General features: G+C 33.9%; 1 protein-coding gene across 3 annotated transcripts in view; it reads right to left on the bottom strand.

The window, feature by feature from the left end:
• Positions 1–21,294, bottom strand: part of LOC145260629 (dynein axonemal heavy chain 12-like) — a 572,171-nt gene that overhangs the window by 537,691 nt on the left and 13,186 nt on the right. For all 3 annotated transcript variants that reach the window (XM_080118949.1, XM_080118950.1, XM_080118948.1), the window contains exons 2-6: positions 17,585–17,782; positions 13,169–13,357; positions 11,027–11,114; positions 2,595–2,621; positions 2,020–2,209 (exon numbers count right to left, since the gene is read on the bottom strand). In XM_080118949.1, coding sequence (XP_079975075.1) covers positions 2,020–2,209; positions 2,595–2,621; positions 11,027–11,114; positions 13,169–13,357; positions 17,585–17,703 — 613 coding nt within the window. In that variant the 5' untranslated portion in view covers positions 17,704–17,782. The remainder of the gene's footprint in view (positions 1–2,019; positions 2,210–2,594; positions 2,622–11,026; positions 11,115–13,168; positions 13,358–17,584; positions 17,783–21,294) is intronic.

Raw genomic sequence — 21,294 nt, 5'->3', positions numbered from 1 at the left:
ACAGGCATTTAAAATTCCACTGCTTCTAAAATCTTGGAAATGAATTCTTCTTTTTCTTTCTCGGTCTACCACACTCTCCAATGCTTTGGATATGATATGCCTTAAATAAGTTTCCAGACTTTTTTGTACACACATTTAAAATTATCGTAGACTCTTGAAAAGTCAGTATGTTATTGCAATACATGTTATGAGATGACTGAACACGTTTTATGATTTCAGGTTCAAATGAATAGCTACAGCAGAAATTGGAATACACCCTACTAAAGCCTGATTGTCACAGTTACTGGATTTCAAAAATGCAATCTGGACATGAGGGTACTTTAGAAGAACGATATGCAATAAAATTCTGTTTTAAACTTGGAAAAATGCCACAGAAACATATGGTAAGTTTCAGAATACTTTTGGACCATCTTACATGAATAGAGCATGAGTTTTTGAGTGGTATAAGAGATTTAAGGAAGGCAGAGAGTCTGTTAGGGATGATGAGAGGTGTGAGAGGAGTAAGGAAGTCAGAATACCAAAGTTGATTGGCCAAATAAAGAATTTCATGGATAAGGACCGTCATGTGTCTATAGAGACAATAAGAGCAGTTTGATGTCAGAGTAGGAACTGTACACAATTAATCACTAGGAACTGAAGATGCTGAAGATTTGCACGAATGTACCAGTTCACAACTCCATCCTTATCACAGACTATTTGACCAATAGAGACATCAAGACAGTTCCTCACCTTCCTTATAATCCAGATTTTGCTCTCTGTGACTTTTGATTATTCCCTAAGCTCAAGGAAAACCTTAGAGACTGTCGTTATGAGCCAATTAAGGAGACGAAAGAGGCTGTGACGAGGGTCATTAACACGCTCACACACAAGAACTCCCATGGAGCATTCCAGAAGTTGTTGAGAAGGTACAAGTGCATCGCAGCCGTAGGAAGTTACTTCGAAGGGGACTAGAGTTTCATGTGTGAACACTATCAATAAAATTGCCCACATGACAAAAAAGTCTGGAAACTTATTGAAGGCACATCGTATGTAGTAGCGGTTGTATTAATAGAAAAAGTTTGTGGAGCCAAAGGTCGGTAGGAAGAAGGACAAACGAAAAGGAGTTATGCAAACCATGTGATTTTTGGATGGGCTCTATTCCTTGCTCTTAGATGGTGAGACGTGAACAAGAAATGACGTTTATTTTATTTTATGTTTTTTTTTTGTGCTGCACCCCCCCTCCAAAAAAAAAAGATGGCATATATCAGCGACTGATGTAATGAAATATATCTCTCCCTTGCTCTTTCTCTCTCACTCTCTCTCTCCTGCACACACACACACACACACACACACACACACACACACACACATACACACACACACACACACACACACACACACACACACAGACACAATACCCCTTATGTCAAATCTCGTGTCTGTAGACTGAAAATTGACAGAGTTATTGGAAGAGAAGTGTGCACAGACAGACACACATACAGACATTTTCACTTTTATATATATATATATATATATATATATATATAGATGGATTTGGTAATTACGTTATTGATATAAAGGAGTGATATTTATGGATAAACATAGGGTATTTCTTAGTGTTCCTATTTGTCTCCCTATGTAGGCAGGCTTAGACACAGAATTGGTTTTTAGCGTGAGGAAGATACTGTTCCCCAAAAGGGGGTACTCTGAATAGGCACAAGAATTTCTCCGTCACTGACTGAGGCTAGGAGAGGCGGGTGTAGTATCGGAACAGATACTACACTGTGATTTTAGGTATTTCTTTAGTATTGTTGGTCACATAGTAAAGCAATTCCCTCCATCTCTAATGTAACACATTGAACTTTACCAACCTTACTTTAGCCATCTTAGAAATAATTTTATCAGAGAGGTTGTTTATGAATATAAGGAGTAATAAAAGTCCAGGGATCGACCCTTGATGAACACCCGCATCTATATCGTATTGTTTTGACATTAAGATATTCACTATCCAAATATTTTACAATAAGTTTTAAGTATTACCTTTTGAGACTCTCATGCTTTTCTCAAAGTCAAACGAAACGTCGTTGTAGAATTGCGTCCTCTTTTCAGGAGTCAGGAAATTCTTGATCAGCTTCTCCGGGATGCGCTGAAGAATATTGTCAAACCATTCATGCTGAAAGGTGTTGACTGGACCATTCCACACTGCCATTCGCATATCCAAATAATTTTCCTGCAAGCAAAGATCAAATAAAATTAGTCACCACAACAATATATATATATATATATATATATATATATATATATATATATATATATATATATATATATATATATATATATATATATTTATTTATTTATTTATTATTTAAAGTCTTCAGCTTTAAAAAAAAATGTTGCAATTTTTATGGGCCCAGATTTATTTTACTTAGTTTTCGTAACATGAAATATAGAAGGGAGAAAGACACCTAAAAACAAATTCCTCTCATATATTTAACGAAACCTACTAATAATATGTAAGTTATTTTAACAATGAATATGTATCGAAAATTTCACAAAAATCTGAACAACGAAATGAAAAACAAAAAAAAAAAACAAAAAAAAAACGCACGACTTACCCTCATTGCTCTTGCTTTGCTCATCATCTTTTTTTGAGATGCGGGATTTTTTTGAAAAGAAACAGAAAAAAGGGAAAAAATGAAAAGAAGAAAAGGCCATTTTCATTCTAACAGAAATTAATGATATTGGCTGGCTAGTAAACGTTTCGGAAATTAAACTTATCATCATACATAATTGTGGCACTATAACGTGTCAGCCGGTTTTATTTGAAAGGCCTCCAATGAAATGAGGTCAAAAGGTCACAGCCGAATTTGGTGACTTGATGGTTGTTGGTTTTTTTTTTGCCATAAAAACTTTCAAAGATTAATTGCGAATCAACTAATTACACTTTTAGACATTATATGGTGTTTGTCTAACAGAGCGCGGACGCGCGTATGCAAATGCCGAGCCGTGTGCGCAATGACATCACGATAGAGAAAACAAAAGACTATAAAAAATAATGTGTGCACAGACAGAAAAGCACGTTCGAGAACACGTTCGAAACTACGTTCGAGAGAACAAAATCAGAGTAGGACCATAACTACGTCTTTTTTTTATTCAAGATGATAAATGCCATTGTTACAAAAATAAAAATGAGTTGAGTTATTACTTGTCCTATGTTCCTTACAACGTAGACTGCATACAACGTGTGGGTCTCGTATGTAAATGTGTGTAACGTTACATTTGAATAGCAATTTAGAAATTTTTGAAAGCTAAATAACATTTTTTGGCGTTTATTCAGAATTACACGAATTAAAAAATAAAAAAATATAGAAAAATATAGAAAAATCTTTATAATATACGTACTTGCCACGGAATGAAGATTTCATATTCTAAAAATTACCTAAATTGATCAAGTTGTTTTTTAAACTTAGAAAATAAAAATTTACGATTTTAGCGATTTTACTACTAAACTATATTGAACATAAGGATAATTTTGACATCGACACTTCGAATTGACTTGTCTCTCCCTTATTTATTTCATCGGATTTCATCATGGCCGACGAATACACTTCGCCTTGCGTAGTAGTAAAATTTGATTGTCTTGAATAAAAAAAAGCTACTTGATCAAATTACGTGATTTTTAGAATATGACATCTTCGTTCCGTGATTGTACATATATGATGCAGACTGTTTCTATGATTTCTTTACTTTTAATTGCCGCCAGAAGTGCAATTCTGAATATGCCCCTATTTTTTAAAAATAAGCTTTTGACATAAATATGTCCTTTTCAAATAAAGACATTTTCTCTCTTTTTTTATTATTAAAATGACTAGCTTTTTGCTAGGCTGGTAGATCCGTTCATTATGTAAATGGTATTATTCAAATAATATAATACTAGCAGATCGACCCGAACTTGCTCCGGGTTTAAAGAGGGTTAACAAATGTTCCACGCTTCTAATAGTTTTATTGTCATTGAAATCGGTGAAATCGCTCATTCGTCAATCAAATCAATTGATTACCTGCTCTAGTCAGGAACTCACCGTTGTACATTGGGAGGAAGCTTCACATGTCTCCCCGTAGTGACTTAGTCCACAATTAATTGTAGTCTACATTGCACTAAAGAGAACCTACTGTTGATTTCATGAAATTATTTTTAATTTTATAAAATGCCTTGAATTAAGTTTAAAATGCAAAAGTCAAGTACAATGGTCAAATTTTACTCTAAACAGAAACGTTCCTTTTGAATGCGCCTCTGTCTTATCAAAGAACCTACTGTTGATTTTCTAAGCCGACCCATTCTACTAGCGTGGTGAAAAAAACTTCTTGAATGCAATTATGTTGGTAGGCTGCATAAAAGTGTTAACTTTGACCAAAATTGAACTGTTTCTTCTTTAATCAGATTTCTTTGATGGTCGATTTTTGATACTTATCAGAGGTATTCCGATACAAAACCTATCTAAAAACATTCCCAGGTACATGTGTGTGAAATTTTTAAAAATTGGCCCAGTCGTTTTGGAGTCAACCGGAGGTCAATTGGGCCTTTGTCCTGTAAGTGGCTGGTCATTGGCTGATTAGGAAGGGTGCGGTGGAAACTAGAAAGCTGATTGGCTAACTAAAAACTCAATAGAAGGTGCGTATATAAAAACGTGAGACAACCACAAAATTCTCGCATAAGCCTAAAACTTTTTCTTTCTTAGAACTGCACGCCTGTGGAACTTTGTTCCGTCTGCCTGCTTCCTTCCGGACTACAACTTGGATGTCTTCAAGTCCAATGTTAACAAATTCCTAATGAACCGCCCCCTTAAGTAAACACTTCAGCAAATCTCCACACTAACGTAATGTAGTTGCAATAACCCTTATCCCTGAGTGGCTTCCGGGCCTTGATAAGTGGTGATCACTGTGTAAAAAAAAAAAAAAAATAGCCTGAGGAATCATAGCGTGGATGAAACGCGGGATAGATAGATAGATAGATAGATAGATAGATTGATAGATAGATAGAAATAATTGTAACACTATAGGGTGTCAATCGGACTTATTTGAAAGACCTCAAAAAGTTATGGAGTGAGCAAAGTTCAAAAGATCACACCTGCTTTTGGTGACTTGACAATTGCTGGCTTTTGCCATTAAAGCTTTCAAAGGTTAAACGCGAGTCAACCACAGCTTGCTTGTGGGATTTTCAGTGTTGGAATAGCTAATGGGTAATGGAAATGTTTTTGAGTGACAAATCTTAATGAGGTGAAAATATCAGTTACGAGCTGGATGTCACATTGAATGGACGAGTTGAAAGCTATAGGAATTCCTTCAAACTTAATGTAATAAATTCACAGTGTTAGTTGATGATATAATCCCTACTATTATATAAAATGAACTTTGTGTGTGTGTGTGTGTGTTCGTTCTCTATATACTCGAAAACGGCTGGACCGATTTTTATGAAATTTAAGACGAAGATACTTTATGTGCCTGGCAGTATTCTTAGATTCTCGTTTGTATTCATGGAAAGTGTTCAACTGAGCTTCAATCTATGGTCCCCCCTCGCCAAACTTTCACAAGAAACACTCGTCTAGCTGTAAACACTATCAATAATTTCACCCACTCTTTATCTGTGCCTAAACCTAAACGTAGATTCCATGAACAAAGCTTCTTTCTTAGAACTGCACGCCTGTGGAATTGTCTTCCATTTTCCTGCTTTCCGGCTGACTACAATATGGTTGTGTTCAAGTCTAAAGTAAATAAGTTCTTGATGAGCCGTTCCATATAAGTTATCAAATTTACCAAATTTTCATTACTAATGATTACTATATTGACCAATTTCTACTGTACACTCTTTAACCCTTATCCTTGAGTGGCCTCTGGGCCTTGATAATGTGGTGATGCCTTTGTAAAAAAAAAAAAAAAAAAAAAAAAAAAAGAAAGAAATATTTTCACTAAGTATCGATAATCGATAATTGAAATAATTGGATGAACGAAGGAGCAGACGATTTTGACCAAAGTTAACACCTTACACAGCCTAACATCACTAGTGCATTTGAGAAGTTTTATTACCACACAAGCTGAAACGCTCGACATATAAAATCAACACTAGGCTCTTTAAGCGGTGATTTTTACGTTTTAAACTTTAAGTGAAGCCATATAAGTATTAATTTTTAAAAATCAACAGTAGATTCTCTACAGTGCAATGTAGACTACAATGTATTGTGGACTAAGTCACTGCGGGGAAACATGTGAAGCTTCCTCGGGTTATGCTGCGATAGGTCCCCAACTAAAGCAAACAGTCAATCGATTTGATTGAAAAATGTAGGATTTAATCGATTTCGATGACAATAAAAGTATGGGAGTGTGAAACATTTGTTGATCATTATTCAATCCCGGGCAACGTCGAGTCTCCCGAGCAATGTATAATGAAAAAATATTCGCACTTTGAAACATTGCTTGTTATTTGAATAACAATTTAAAAATTTATGAATACCAAAGAATAATTTTTTTCAAAAATAAATTATTTATTCATTTGAAAGATTATAAACTTTCGACATAAAACACGCCCTTTCTAAATATAGACTTTCTCTCTCTGTTTTTTTTTAAATTTTTCTTCTGGTCGCACTCATAATATACGGGCCACTTATCAAATTATATAATATTTATACAAATGCATAATTGTGACATCATAAGGTGTCAGTAAGGTCAAATGTTCATGCCTGAATTTGGTAACTTGACAGTTGTAAACTTTTGCTACAAAAACATTCAAAGATTAAATGCAAGTCACGATAAGCTTGCTTATGAATTGTGATTTCAAATGGTTACAGGAGAATTAAGGTGTTTTAGTGAGTGACATATGTTGCTGGGGTGAAAATATCAATCTCGAGTGGGATTTAACACTGAATGGATGAGTTGAAAACTATACAAGTTCGTTCAAACCTAATGTAATGAAGCCACAGTGTTAGCTGATATCATAATAAAGTATAATGAAAAATATTAACACTTTGAAACATCGCTTCGTATTTGAATAACAATTTAGAAATTTATGAAAATCAAACAGCAATGCAGCGACTGGTACAGCTGTTGTATAGTCAGGTATAGGAAGATGATATACATATATATATATATATATATATATATATATATATATATATATATATATATATATATATATATATTGTTCTTCAAACAGCACCAGATAAAACGTATTAATTGTATGCATTGTTGTTTAGCCAGGGGATATGATATCGACATATAAACTGAGTCATGTTGTATCAGAGAGTTATCATACGGGTATATATTACAGTTTATATTTACATAAAGGTATCATTTTTTATAAGAAGAATAATATATGCTTCATACCTTTTCTTTCTCCAAGAGTTCTTCTATCTTCACTGCTGAGCTCCGTAATGAAACATGAAATGACCAACGCCATAACCAATTGAGACCTCTGTTCTTCCTTCTTTTGTGAAACCACAGAACAACACTTTATATTTTTTTAAATATGAATTTATTTCAGCTATGTCAAATGTTCTTCACAAGGAGTCTGGATTACGTGTCTACATGCTTGTTTTTTAAAGCCTCGCCTCCGAGCTTGAAGCACATCTGTTCACTTCCGTGACCAAACTCAAACTCTTTTCCTTTCTCTAACCTTTCCGACCTCTTGACTTCAGTTCCGTTACATCATCATCGAAAAGCACACATCTCTCGATGTGCGACCTTTCCACATATGCCTTCCCAAGGTTATTTTGTTTATATTTAACCTAGCTAATTTATGTCAACATCCTCAGCTAAAATCCATTGCTACACTCTTTTCTATAAACAACAAATAACTCCCAATATAAACTATTTTAACAATATCGCTGGATAGTTATATAAATAGATAGATAGACAGATAGATCGATAATAACTAATTTTACTTGAACACAACTTTTGAACTAATCAGAAAGCTCGGGAAGCAGACGACAACCTTACCTAATAAATATATGATGCCTTTTTTTTATTTATTTTATTTTTTTTTTAATTTAGTCAAAAATTAATTTGGTGACTTGACAAGTGTTGGCTTTTGTTATAAAAACTTTTGGTGCTTGTTAAGCTATCGTCGACAAATCGAATTTTGAAATCTGTCGTTTTAAGCAAAAATGATATTATCTACCTCATTGTCATATAAAAAGTAATATATAGAAAACGTATGAAAATCATCTAGTAGGATAACGGCTATTGTGTTTTTTGTAAAAATAAGTCTATCGTAATTGAAAGAACATAACAGCAGCCATTAAGAATAGGAAAAGCTGGCGGAAAGGAAGATAAGCAAAATCAGTTTAAGTGGAAAGGGAGATAAGCCAGTAAATTGTCCCCTAGAAAAGACGACATGATTCCATTTCCTTTTGATGAAAATCGGTTTTCTTTTTTTTTTTTTTTTTTGTTCCAGACATCTAGTTGGCCAGTTGTGTACAAATCCCAAGAGCAATAGTAGCCTTCTATCATGTCTGAAAGTGACACAATGTTCAAAGAGCGAGATCGGAGATGTGCTGCTGTATAACTCATGCTCTCTACCGATCCAAGTTATGACAACAGGACCATTGCAAGAACCCTCAAAATGCATCAATGGATTGCCACGAACAACAGGGTTGTGCACAGGGTGATGAAAACAAACTTTTCAGCCACGGTTATGGTCTTTCGTGTAGTTTCAAGTGAGGGCCACATTATGCCACTTCACATCTTTGAAGTTGGTTTAAAAGTCAACACCAAAGTGTACTTGGATGTGCTGAAGAGTGTGGTGATCCCCTGGTGCAATCAGGTGGCCGTTGGCAGACCTGGGTGTGGCAGCAGGAGTCAGCGCTGGTCTATGAGTTTAAAGAAACCCAGGCTTGGCTTTAGAAGGAGTGTTATGACTTTGTACCCTTCTCTCACTGCCCCCCCTCTCTTCCTCCCACAATACCAAAGCCAGCCTGATCGCCGGCATTCACCGAGTATTCGCCAAACTCCCGTCGGCACTTGTAGAAAAAAACATGCTTCCAGTTCCGAACCCGTATCAAGGCGGTGATTGAGGCTGAAGGCGGCTAGATTGAATAGATGTCAACTCTACTATATAATCAAGTAAATTGAATTTATTTTTTAAAATAAAAGTTTTAAAACAAACTTGTAGCGTTGTTTTCTTTAGGGTGACAATTTTATTGTTTCACCCTGTATTGTCAAATGGTCTCCAAGCTGATACTGACCAAGTTTGATGTTGCTTAATTTTGATGACCTAACAAGAACCGGTGTGTCAACGCGATTATGTCGTATATATAAACAAATATAAATAGAACAAAAGTAAAAAAAAATATACCAGAGGCGTTCCAAAAGTAATGCCTCCTATTTTTTTATTCTACACGAATGGATCAGAGAAGATTGCAAATTGCATTGTTATGATGACCTCAAAGTTTTATCACTCTGTTGCAGATATTGACGATATGAGACTCTAAGAAAGCAACCACTGTCATGGACGTGTGTCAGAAGCAGAGGTGCGTCATTGAATTCCTAGCAAAAATGCATTGAGAATGGTGATGACTATGTAAAAAAATAAATTCCATTGCACAAATAGTTGCTTGTTTTAATGGTATCACTCCCGTCCTTTTTTATTATTCCGATTGAATGAATCAGAGAGGATTGAAAATTGCATTGTTATGATGACCTTTTTTTTTTCACATGGGACTCACCATTTATTAAGGTCCAGAGGCCAGTCGAGGATAAGGGTTAAAGAGTGTACAGTAGTCAATGGGACAATGTCATAGGAATCGTTAGTAGTGGAAATTTGTCAAATTGCATTACTTAAGGGGAACGGCTTATTAAGAACTTGTTTACATTGGACTTGAAGATGACCATATTGTAATCAGCTGGAAAGCAGGCAAACGGAATACAGTTCCACAGGTGTGCAGTTTGGGACAAAAAATTATGGTTGTCTGCATTTTCACAAAGAGCTCCAATCCCTCTTTATACCTCCCTTTGCATGAAAATAAATATAACCAACATTACAACCCTTTATTCTTAGTAGCTGTGTTCCAGAATTAATATTAATCATATAATTAGTTTACGAATGGATTCTGTGCATACAAATATATGGATTTCAGTATGGAAGTTTTATCTCTTTGTGTTCAACAACCCTTGAGAAGAGACTAGCTTATACAATAATCGCCTGATCATATATTTCCCAAAATAAGCTCAATTTAATGCAATTCTGAATTCTTGAGATGAGATGTGAATGTTGCTATTGTTTTGGTTACTCGGACAATTGTTCTCATAATGGAATGTCTGTCCGATGTTTTGTAAAACATTTTTATTCACTAATACTGACAATCAGCAAAGATATTCAGTGAAATTGAGCCATAGAAAAGGCTTAATAAAATATCTTAGTGATCCCTGAAGATTGACCTTTCTTTTTGATTTGCTGACACACCCTCAAACCCACGGTCCGAATTCTTGCAATTCAGAGCCAACCTCTCTTTTCCTTAGTTGAAAGAAGGAAACATTAATTTCACACCTGAGGAAGGTCGTAGGTTTCAACGACTGTAACGTTGTGTCAATAAACCCTAAGATAATAATAATTATCTGACTAATGAAAACAATACAAAGCTCAATTTAATTAAATATTTATAATTCAAATCAATACGAGGGGCTTTCCAAAAGTAATGCCTCCTATTTTTTTTTTATTCTGCCTGAATGAATCAGAGGAGATTGCAAATGTACATTGTTATGATGACTGAACTGATGCATTCATGAACTGAAAGCTTCATTTCTCTGATGCATATATTGACAGTGTGAGACTCTAATAATGCAACCTGTCATGCACGTGCATCAGAAGCAGAGATGCATCATTGAATTCCTAGCAAAAGTGCACTGAGAATGGTGGTAACTATGTAGAAAATTAAATCCTGTGCACAAAGCGCTGCTCGCTTTAATGGTACCACTCCCGTCTTCATAGCTCTTCAACTTTTTGAGTTGCAAAAGAAAAGTTGGAGGCTTTACTTTTGAAATGATTCTCGAATTTACTTACCTCTATTGGATATTGTGGAATTGTAATCGGTATAATCCGGTCATTTTCCTCTTTTATAGCAGTTTTGCATCTTTCCGCAGCTTGGAGTCTGAAACAGAGCACAAAAACAAAATAAGTCATGTGCAATCACCCGCAATGTGATGATTTGGGGTATGTATTTCTGTACCCATGGTGAGAAATGTGACACAAGGGTCGAAAAGTGTGATTGAAATGTCATCCCCCCCCACTCCAAGGAGGGACACTAACCCTCAAAAAGTGCCTATACAGCCCTGATAGAGGTGCCTCAGGTGATTAGCAATGAACTAACCCCTTTTCAAAAGAAAGAAGGCAAAGCCTGGGAGGATGGACCTCCTAGAATGCATAGAACCAGTATTACACTGCAATCAACAAGGAAAATATCATTACAAAAATAGTCTAAATTCTGTTGATTTTGAAGCCAAAGGCTAAAAAGTTCCGATGTGATGTTTTTTTTTTAGCAATACTTAATAAATGGATTTTTAATCTTGGTTTTGTAGAGAGAAATCCAATAGTGCTCAATTATTAAATAACAAGGGCATAATATTAGGTTGGTGCAAAAATAATGGCGTTTTTTGATGTTCAACTTCTGAATAAGAACCATTAGAATCGACACATTTTTGCCAACGAGAAACAAGTTTATTCATCCCATTAGCATAGGAATCTGAAGTTCTGGAAGCAATGAAGTCATTAAAGGCCGATTTGGCATCATCGCAACTTTTGAAGCATTTTTCGCTCAGGAAGTTGTCAAGATGCTTGAAAAAGTGATAATCGATGGGCGAAAAGTCTGCTGAATATGGCGGATGAGGCAGAGTCTCGTAGTCCAATTCATTCAGTTTCTGCAGAGTCAGTTAAGCAACATGTGGGCGAGTGTTATCATGGAGGAGAATTGGTCCCTTCATATTGACCAATCTCAAGCATGTACGTTGAAGCTTCTGGTACATTTCATCAATTTGTCGGCAGTACTTCTCTGCCGTAATCGTTTCACCCAAATTCAAGAAGCTACAGACTCAGACCAGCCACAGACCACCAAACAGTCACCATAACCTTTTTTTGGTGCAATTTCCGCTTTGGGAAGTGTTGTGAAGCTTCTCTGGTATCCAACCACTGTGCCGAACATCGCCGGTTGTCCTAAAGGATCCACTTCTCATCACACGTCACAATCCGCTCTAGAAATGGGTTGTTTTTGTTGCGCAGAAAGAGTATAAAAGACACCTAAAAGCAACATTTTTTTGATTATCGTTCAATTCATGCAGCACCTTTTTATCCAAATTTTTTGATTTCCCTATTTGCTTTAAATGGCGAACAAGTGGTTGACCTCGTGTTCAACAGCAACTTCTCATGTGATTTTGTGAGGATCGGATTCAATTAAGGCTTTCAAATGTTCGTTATCAACCTTAGTCGTCCAGCCACAACTGTTTTCATCTTCGAGGCTCTCATCACCATTGCAAAATTTCTTGAACCACTGTTGAGCCACACGTCCATTAGTGGTTTCTGGGCCAAATGCATCATTGACATCACGAGAAGAGATTGAGAACGGTAATGAATAACACGATTCAATAGAGCAAAAAACGTGCCCTAAAATTATATATAACATGGCTATATATATATCAATGAATTAATTCAGGAATCATATATAAAAATAACATGCGAGAAAACACTATTGTTTTTGCACCAACCTAATATTTATTTACTAGCAGGACCCGTGGAAATTCCACGGAATGAGAAATATATTTAATCAACAAATATGTTTCGATGAAGCAGATATTTTTCTGGATGACACAAAAAATTAATTTTTGGGGCAGAAAAAAACAAGTTGTAAGTAATTCACAATTATATTTTTGAGTGTCGTCCGCACTAAGAACTGAACCTTCAACCTCCAGAAGAGTGTAACTTACAAGTGAATTTTACCAAGTACTCAATCCACTATGCTATGAGTCTTTACAAATTCATGAGTTTAACAAGATACATCTAAATACGGTCGGAGGTTACATCATCGGAAACGTTGTGAAAATAACACAAGATGAAAACAGTAGTCCGAAGAATCCAAATAAAACGAATAATCAATCCTCATCTCAAAAAATTCAGAAACGTAAAAACAAAAAAAAATCTTGGAAGAACACTCACATTTCCTTTCTAATAATTTCCTGTTTCTTCGTGTCCATTTTGAATTTTAAAAGAAAGCTGTGATCATAGTCGTTCAGAGTAGACATTACCTGATTGTAGATTGGAGGAAGTATTGTGTCTTTCATTGCAGTGCTCGTCACCATGGTCACTGTAGTTTTTTTTGGTTTCTTTTTCTTTTCATTATATAATCTGAAATCAAAAAAATACAAAGTATATCTTAATTTCATGATATTAGATTTGCTTTACACTATAAAACAATTGTTGATTCAGAATATATTGCAGTTATCTCCATTCCATTATATCCACGTTATCTCCCCTGAATTTTACTATCCAAAAAAAAAAATGAACTCTCTGCTTCTGGAAACCAAATGGTGTTGTGATTGCAAGAGTTAGGAGTGGATTGATTAAGTTTAGGGAACTTCCACCATTACTAACTAGCAGAGAGTTACTGCTGTCGACCAAGACAAGAGTCTATCAAGCATATATATGCAGTGTGATGAATTGTAGAAGTGAAACTTGGCAAAGAGAGTAAACTCCCTTTATTGGGCTAGAAAACTTTGCACACCAGCCAGTATCCTATATTTTTATAAAGATACTGTTCACCCCAGGATGGAGTAGTGTTGCTACATTTGGGCTAATACATCTACCACTAGGCATTCTCTCTTGGACTGTGTGCAAATAAGAATTTCTAACCTAACAGGTCCCGTATTGTCTATCAATCTTCAGTCTCTGACACATCGCCACAACATTGCATATCTGTGTTTGTTTTACAAGTATTTGACAGAATGTGCTCCGATGAACTGTCAGTACTTGTACCTCCTCAACATTAATAGCTCAGATACATCCAATTAGCAGCAAAATCTCACCCCTTTCACTGTAGAGATCCTTAGATTTTACATTGTAATAGCTTCTCGCCTTGCTTAACGCTTAGAACCTCTTCCTGTTTCCTCAACCTTGGCAACATGCAGAAATCGAAATATAATGTGGACAAACATTTTGCTATCCACCCAGGTTGCCTCTATAAATCTGGGTCCTAATACAGTTGCCCTTATGCTTCAGAGGCAATATGTCTTGCTTGAGGTAAGCAAAGTTTAAAAAAATAAAGAGTATAAAAATAGTTTTTAAAACATTTTTAAGTAAAAAATAAAATGTCAAAAAATGGTAAGAATGTTTAAAAAATAAAAAAGTAAAAAATGTTTTAAATTAGAAAAACTTAAAGTAAAAATGTTTTTCCAAAGTTTTAACTTAGAAAAACTTAAAGTAAAAAAGTTTTTCCACAGATTTAAATTAGAAAAACTTAAAGCAAAAAAGTTTTAAATTAGAAAAACTTAAAGTAAAAAAGTTTTTCCAAAGTTTTAACTTAGAAAAACTTAAAGTAAAAAAGTTTTTCCACAGATTTAAATTAGAAAAACTTAAAGCAAAAAAGTTTTAAATTAGAAAAACTTAAAGCAAAAAAGTTTTTCCAAAGTTTTAAATTAGAAAAACTTAAAGTAAAAAAGTTTAAAAAAGAATTACTGTTATCAAGTTACAAAAAAGCAAAAAAAAATGTTTTTTAAGTTTATTTTGTAAAGTAAAAATGAAAAGACAAAAAATTGTTAAAAAAATGAAAAATTAAAAAAAATAAAAAATGTGTTAATTCAAAAAAAAAACTTGTTAAAAAAGTAAAAAGTAAAAAAAGTTTGAAAAAGTAAAAAAAAAATTACTGTTAAAAAGTTTAAAAAAGCAAAAAAAATACTCTTAGTTTATTTTGTTAAAGTAACAATAAAAAAATCAAAACAATTGTTAAAACGTTTTAAAAAATAAAAAAAGTTTTTCTAAAGTTTTAAATTAAAAAACTTTTTAAAAAAGGGAAAAGTAAAAAAAGTTTGAAAAAGTAAAAATATTACTGTTAACAAGTTAAAAAAAAGCCAAAAGAATTTGAAGTTTATTTTTAAAGTAAAAATAAAAAGTCAAAAAATTGTTAAAAAGTAAAAAGTTTTAAAAATAAAAAAGTTTTTCAAAAGTTTTAAATGAAACTTATTTTATTTTATTAAACTAATTATGCTGGCAAAAATTTACTTTCACTATGACTAATGTTTGTGCAAAATTTTTTAAAAAAATTCAATGAATGGTTATTGAGAAAAGTGTGAACAAACGAACGGATGAACAGGGGTGAATTACTAGGTCCAATCCCTTCTTTGTTGGGGGACCAAAAAAAGATTTTTAACCTAATAGTTCTGGCACTGTCTACCAAAATCAAAACTCTGTCGCATCACTGCAGTATTACATCTCTACGCTTATTGTTACAAGTAATATGCTGCAATGAACCTTTTTGCACTTGTACACCCTCAATGTTAAAACCCCAGACTCACCCAACTAGCAACAAAATCCCACCTCTTCACTGTAGAAGTTCCTATATTTTCTTTCCTTAGATACATTATGAGGTATCTTCAATAAGGTTCCAGACTTTTTTTGTGCAGTCATCTAAAATTGTCATTGACTCTCAAAAATTCAGTATCTTATTGCTATACCTGACCAATTTTCATGATTTCAGGTTCAAATGAACAGCTACAGCAAAAATTGGAATACACTCTACTAAAGCTTGAGTGTCACAACTGGTGAATTTCAAATATGCAATCTGGACGTGACGATACTTTAAAAGAACAATATGCAATAAATTCTGTTTTAAACTTGGAAAAAATACAACAGAAACGTATGGATGCTTTAAAGTGCTTTTGGGCCATTTTACAGGAATTATCAGTTTTTGCGTGGCATAAGAGATTCAAGGAAGGCAGGGAATCTGTGAAGGATTATGAGAGGTGTGAGAGGAGTAAAGACGTCAGAACACCAGAGTTGATTGGCCAAATAAAGAATTTCATGGATAAGGACGGTTGTGTGTCTATAAAGACAATAAGTGCACAGTTTGATGTCAGTGTAGGAACTGTTCGCACAATTATTCATGAGGAATTGAAGACGCTGAAGATTTGCCCAAAGTTTGTCCCAATGGTGCTCAGACAAGATCAGAAAAAAGACGTTATGAAAGCAAGGAGATGGTTGAGCTGATCAATTCAGATCCCGCAGTTTATGATGCTCTGGTGACCTGCGATGAAAGCTGGATCTATTAATCTACTAATCTAGGAGATCACTTCAAAGGTGTCTAGAGGTTCATGTGTTTACTATCAATAAAAGTGCCTATATGAAAAATGTCTGGAAACTTATTTAAGACACCTCGTACCTTTAGAATTTCATTCCTGTCCCCCATTTCCCCGATCATACAAACATGCAGAAATTTAAAATGTAATGTGAACAAACATCTTGCTGCCCAGTTCACTTATTAATCTGGTTTCACAGTAACTACTTATGAATCAGTGACAATATGCCTTTTGGGATGAATAAAAGTCTTATTTTTTTATGGAAATCACTCCAGACGAAGCGTTAAGCCACTTGATGTAAGGAGCTAACAAGAAAAAAGATTCTTATCGTAAAGACAGATGTCTGTTAACCTTAGTCTTGAAAAAAATCACGGCTATAGGTAGGAGGAAAACAGTCAGCAGGAAGAGAGTTCCACAAGCCTGTGGTCTTTGAAAAGAAGCTACTGGAATAGGAAGCTGTATTACAATGAGGTATCAAAACAGTGAATAGATGGAGACCACTAGACCAACGAGTCAAATGAGCTAGAACAAAGGAAGCAGGGAATAGATCAGACAATTCTGAAAAACAAATACCATAATAATATTTATAAAAAAGACTGAGACTAGCAACATCACATCTTTGAGAGAGAGGGCGCAGAGAAGAGGAAAGAGTTGGGCCAATCAAATTACAGATACATTTCTGCATTTTATCAAGAACCTTTAAATGGTATGGAGATTCACTAAACCAAATATGACAACAGTACTCCATACAAGGTCTGATAGTAGATTTGTTGAGAGAGAGAGAGAGAGAATAGCCTTGGATGTGAAAAAGCATTTGGAGGGATAGAGCAGAGTCATCGATGACAATTTCAAGAATAAAAGGTACATGCCTACGATTGAATTACACAAGCAGAGTTTTATCATAATTAAATAAAACAAGCCACTTTGCACTCCATTCAACAACTGAGCCTATTTCAATGTCAATCTTTCAGTTCTTGAAAGAAACTACTGGAATAGAAAGTTGCATTACGAGATATCAAAACAGAAAATTGATGGAGACCACTAGATTAACGCGTCAAACGAGTTGTAATAAAATAAAGAAGGAAATAAATCAGACAATACCATAATAGTATTTAGAAAAAAAAAAAAAACTGAGACTAGCAACATCACGTCTGAGAGAGAGAGAAGGGCAGGTTTAACATAAAAAGAAAGGGTGAGACCAATCAAATTACAGATACGTCCCGACACTTTATTTAAAAAAAAAAAATCGCTCAACAAAAAATGGAAATGGTGGAAGAATACTTACATTTCTCTGGAACTACTATTGCGTTTCCTTAGTTCCAGTCGCGATTCTGGACGACTTTTGTGAGCTAAGTCTTTCTGAGTATAGATAGGCGGAAGCTTGGCATCTTTTAATGCCGCCATTTTTTGGTGTTTTTAGTATTTTTTGGCCACGTAGATATTATAGAGATCGCAACATGGTGAGTCGTTTGTTTAATTTAATCTGAAAAAAAAAAAAGAAAAACAAAAAAGCATATTTTACTTTCGTGATTTCTTGGCTTATTTACACCATTATATAATTTACATACCTTTCTACACCTTATCAAAAACTCTCAAATGGGGAGTATTTCTAGTTTAAGTTGGATACTCCTGCATGCTTCATGGCTTTCATCTGGACCAAAGTATAGACTATGAAACCATCTTAGATTCCTTTCTTGCAGCCGGAACATGAATTGCATTTGATTAGAAACCGTTACATATGCAACGTTTTATTACTTGTTGTATATGAAATGTTTTATTAATTGTTACATATGTAACGTTTTATTACTTTTTGCATATGTAATGTTTTAAGACTTGTTGCACACGTAACGTTTTATTACATGTTACATATGTAGTGTTTTATTCTATGTTACATATGTAACGTTTTATTAATTATTGCATATGCAACGTTTTATTACGTATTGCATAACATTTTATTATTTACTAGCGGGGGTACCCGGCGTTGCCCGAGTGTTTGTTTCCGGGACGGGGGGGGAGGAGTTTAAAAAATGTTATGGTAGGTAAGTAGGAAGGATCAAACCCGGAGTCATGAGTAGAAGTAGGAAAATAAAGTGTGAAAAAAAAACAAAAAAAAAAACATCTGCAACGTTAACAGTTCGGCCACCAAGAAAAGTCCATTCCAGTTGTTTAGGGAAAAAAAAAAAAAAAAACGACTGCGGTAGGTCGGCGCTAACGTGAAAATATAATGTGAATTGTCCAGCAGCACGCTAACCACTACGCCACAGAGCACTGCAGCTTAGTTTAGTGATTTTAAATAACTTTACATGAAAGAACTACGAAGCCAAACCGGTGTTCTCTTCTCAACTGTTCCTTGTGAACGATCCCCAAACGGTGTTAAGTGGTGGCAGGGGGAGGAGGAATTTATAAGAGAGAAAATATTTTACCACTTCCATTGATCTTAACCGATTTTGGCCGTGACTTCTCAGCAGAAAAAGTATAGAAATCTAAGATTATCGAGGAATTTGAGAAATAATAAGCCTATAACACACCTCAGATATTGTTCTGCCGTTTGTGCATATTATATTTGCATGAAATATCTTGATTTTTAATCCTATTAAGGTCAAAATCAGACGGGAAAAAATGAGTTCATTTTATTTATATAGAGAAGAGATTACATATGTAACATTTTATTACTTGTTGCAAACGTTTTATTACTTGTTGCATATCTAAGGTTTTATTATTTATTACATACATAACGCTTTATTGTTACATGGAATTGTATGAAAACAGCATTAAAATTAAGGGAGAAAGTTCTATGAGAGTATGAAATTCACAAGCGGCCCTCAGTTGCATGCACATATATGAAGTTTTAATTACAGATGTAGCGTCTTATTAATTGTTACACATGTAACGTTTCATTACCTGCTGCATATGTAATTTTTTATTACTTGTTACATATGTAACATTTTATTACTTATTACTAGGGCTGTGACAACAGAATATTCTTTTCATTCTTTTGACTCTCGGGTATATATCCGACACAGTTAGACAGACTTAATCAACCGAGAACCACATCCGTCTATATAAAAACATATAAGATACTAGCAAGGCCATCCGGCGTTGCTCGGGACCGTATAAGAAAAACTTTGAACATACCTGTTATTCTTAGGATAGAGGAATTTTTTTTATGTCTATGTATCATTTGCCATCTTGAGCAAAAAGAATATTTTGCCTATCCTAGGACGGGTATTATATGTATGAGATAAATGTATTTTCCCTAGAACAGGGAATTTACAGCACATATATGGAAAACAATTTCCTTGCCTAGGGCGAGTAATGTGCAATACATATTTGAAATAATTTACATCATTTTCTGTTGTGCTAACTTTTCTATACGTCACCGGTAATAGTTTATTTTTACATCAGAGTGCGATAGTGAAGAAGAACCTTATTTCTCATTTAAAAGTCATACTACATGAATATATTACACGAGTTTTGGTTTTCACGTTACAAGTAGGATTTTCTTTGTTTTTTCATATGAGTATTATACTGCACAAGTACCGTATTTCTTGGGTAGGATAATGTACAAGTACGTCATTTCTAAGATATAGATGAAACTACTCGATAATTTTACATAAGTTTCTGTTGTGCTAACTTTTCCGTGTGTCACAGGTGAAAGTTTGTTTGTTTTTACATCAGAGTGCTATAGTAAAGAAGCACTTTATTTCTTATATAAATGTCATACTACTCGAATATATTACATGATTTTCGGTTTTGATTACTTTTATGCACGTCGTAAGTAAAAATTCCTTTGTTTTTCATATGGGTACTATACTGTACAAGTATCTTTTTCTAATTTATAAATGAAAGAACTCAATACTTTTATGAAATTTTCTGTTGTGCTAATTTTTTTTGTACGTCATGGGTAAGAATTTATTTTTTTATCTGAGTGCTATAGTGAAGAAGCACATTATTTTTCTGATGTAAGTTATACTACTCGAATATTTAACGGGATTAACAGTTTTAATAACTTATGTACGTCACAGGTAAGATATTCTTTGGGGTTTTTTCATGTGAGTACTATACTGCACAAGTACCTTATTTCTTGGGTAGGATACTGTGCAAGCGATGATTTTACATAAGTTTTTCATATGAGTACTATACTGCACAAGTGCCTTATTACTTGGTTAGAATTCCTTGTACACATAAATACATTAACAACGTAAGTGAACATTGTATGTGATTTTTGGAATATGACATCTGTAGACATATACAAACGTATGCATTACATATAATTCATAATGATCAGTTAATTAGTTTTGGAGTTGAGCCAAGACACAAAAACATATAATCATATACACATAATTAAAATTCATAATGATCGGTTAATTAGTTTCGGAGTGAATCCAATACATACACACATATATATAAACATATACACATCCTTCAAATTCATGATGATCGGTTAATTAGTTTAGGAGTGAATCCAATAATAGAAATATATAATCATACATACATAATTATATAATCATATATACATAATTATAATTAATAATAATCGGTTAATTAGTTTAGAAGTGAATTCAATAATACAAGTATATAATCATATACACATAATTAAAATTCATAATGATCGGTTAATTAGTTTAGGAGTGAATCCAATACATAGAAATGTATAAAGATATACACATAAATAAAATTTATAATGATCGGTTAATCAGTTTAGGAGTGAATCCAATATATAGAAATATAGAAACATATACACATAAATAAAATTTATAATGATCGGTTAATCAGTTTAGGTGTGATTCCAATACATGCAAATATATAAACATATACACATAAATAAAATTTATAATGATCGTTTTATCAGTTTAGGTGTGATTCCAATACATGCAAATATATAATCATATACACATAAATAAAATTTATAATGATCGGTTAATCAGTTTAGGAGTGAATCCAATATATAGAAATATATAAACATATACACATAAATAAAATTTATAATGATCG

This window comes from Euprymna scolopes, chromosome 36, assembly GCF_053919585.1.
Source record: "Euprymna scolopes isolate OS-2025 chromosome 36, ASM5391958v1, whole genome shotgun sequence".
NCBI lineage: Eukaryota > Metazoa > Mollusca > Cephalopoda > Sepiida > Sepiolidae > Euprymna > Euprymna scolopes.
This window is presented reverse-complemented; position numbering and strand designations above follow the sequence as displayed.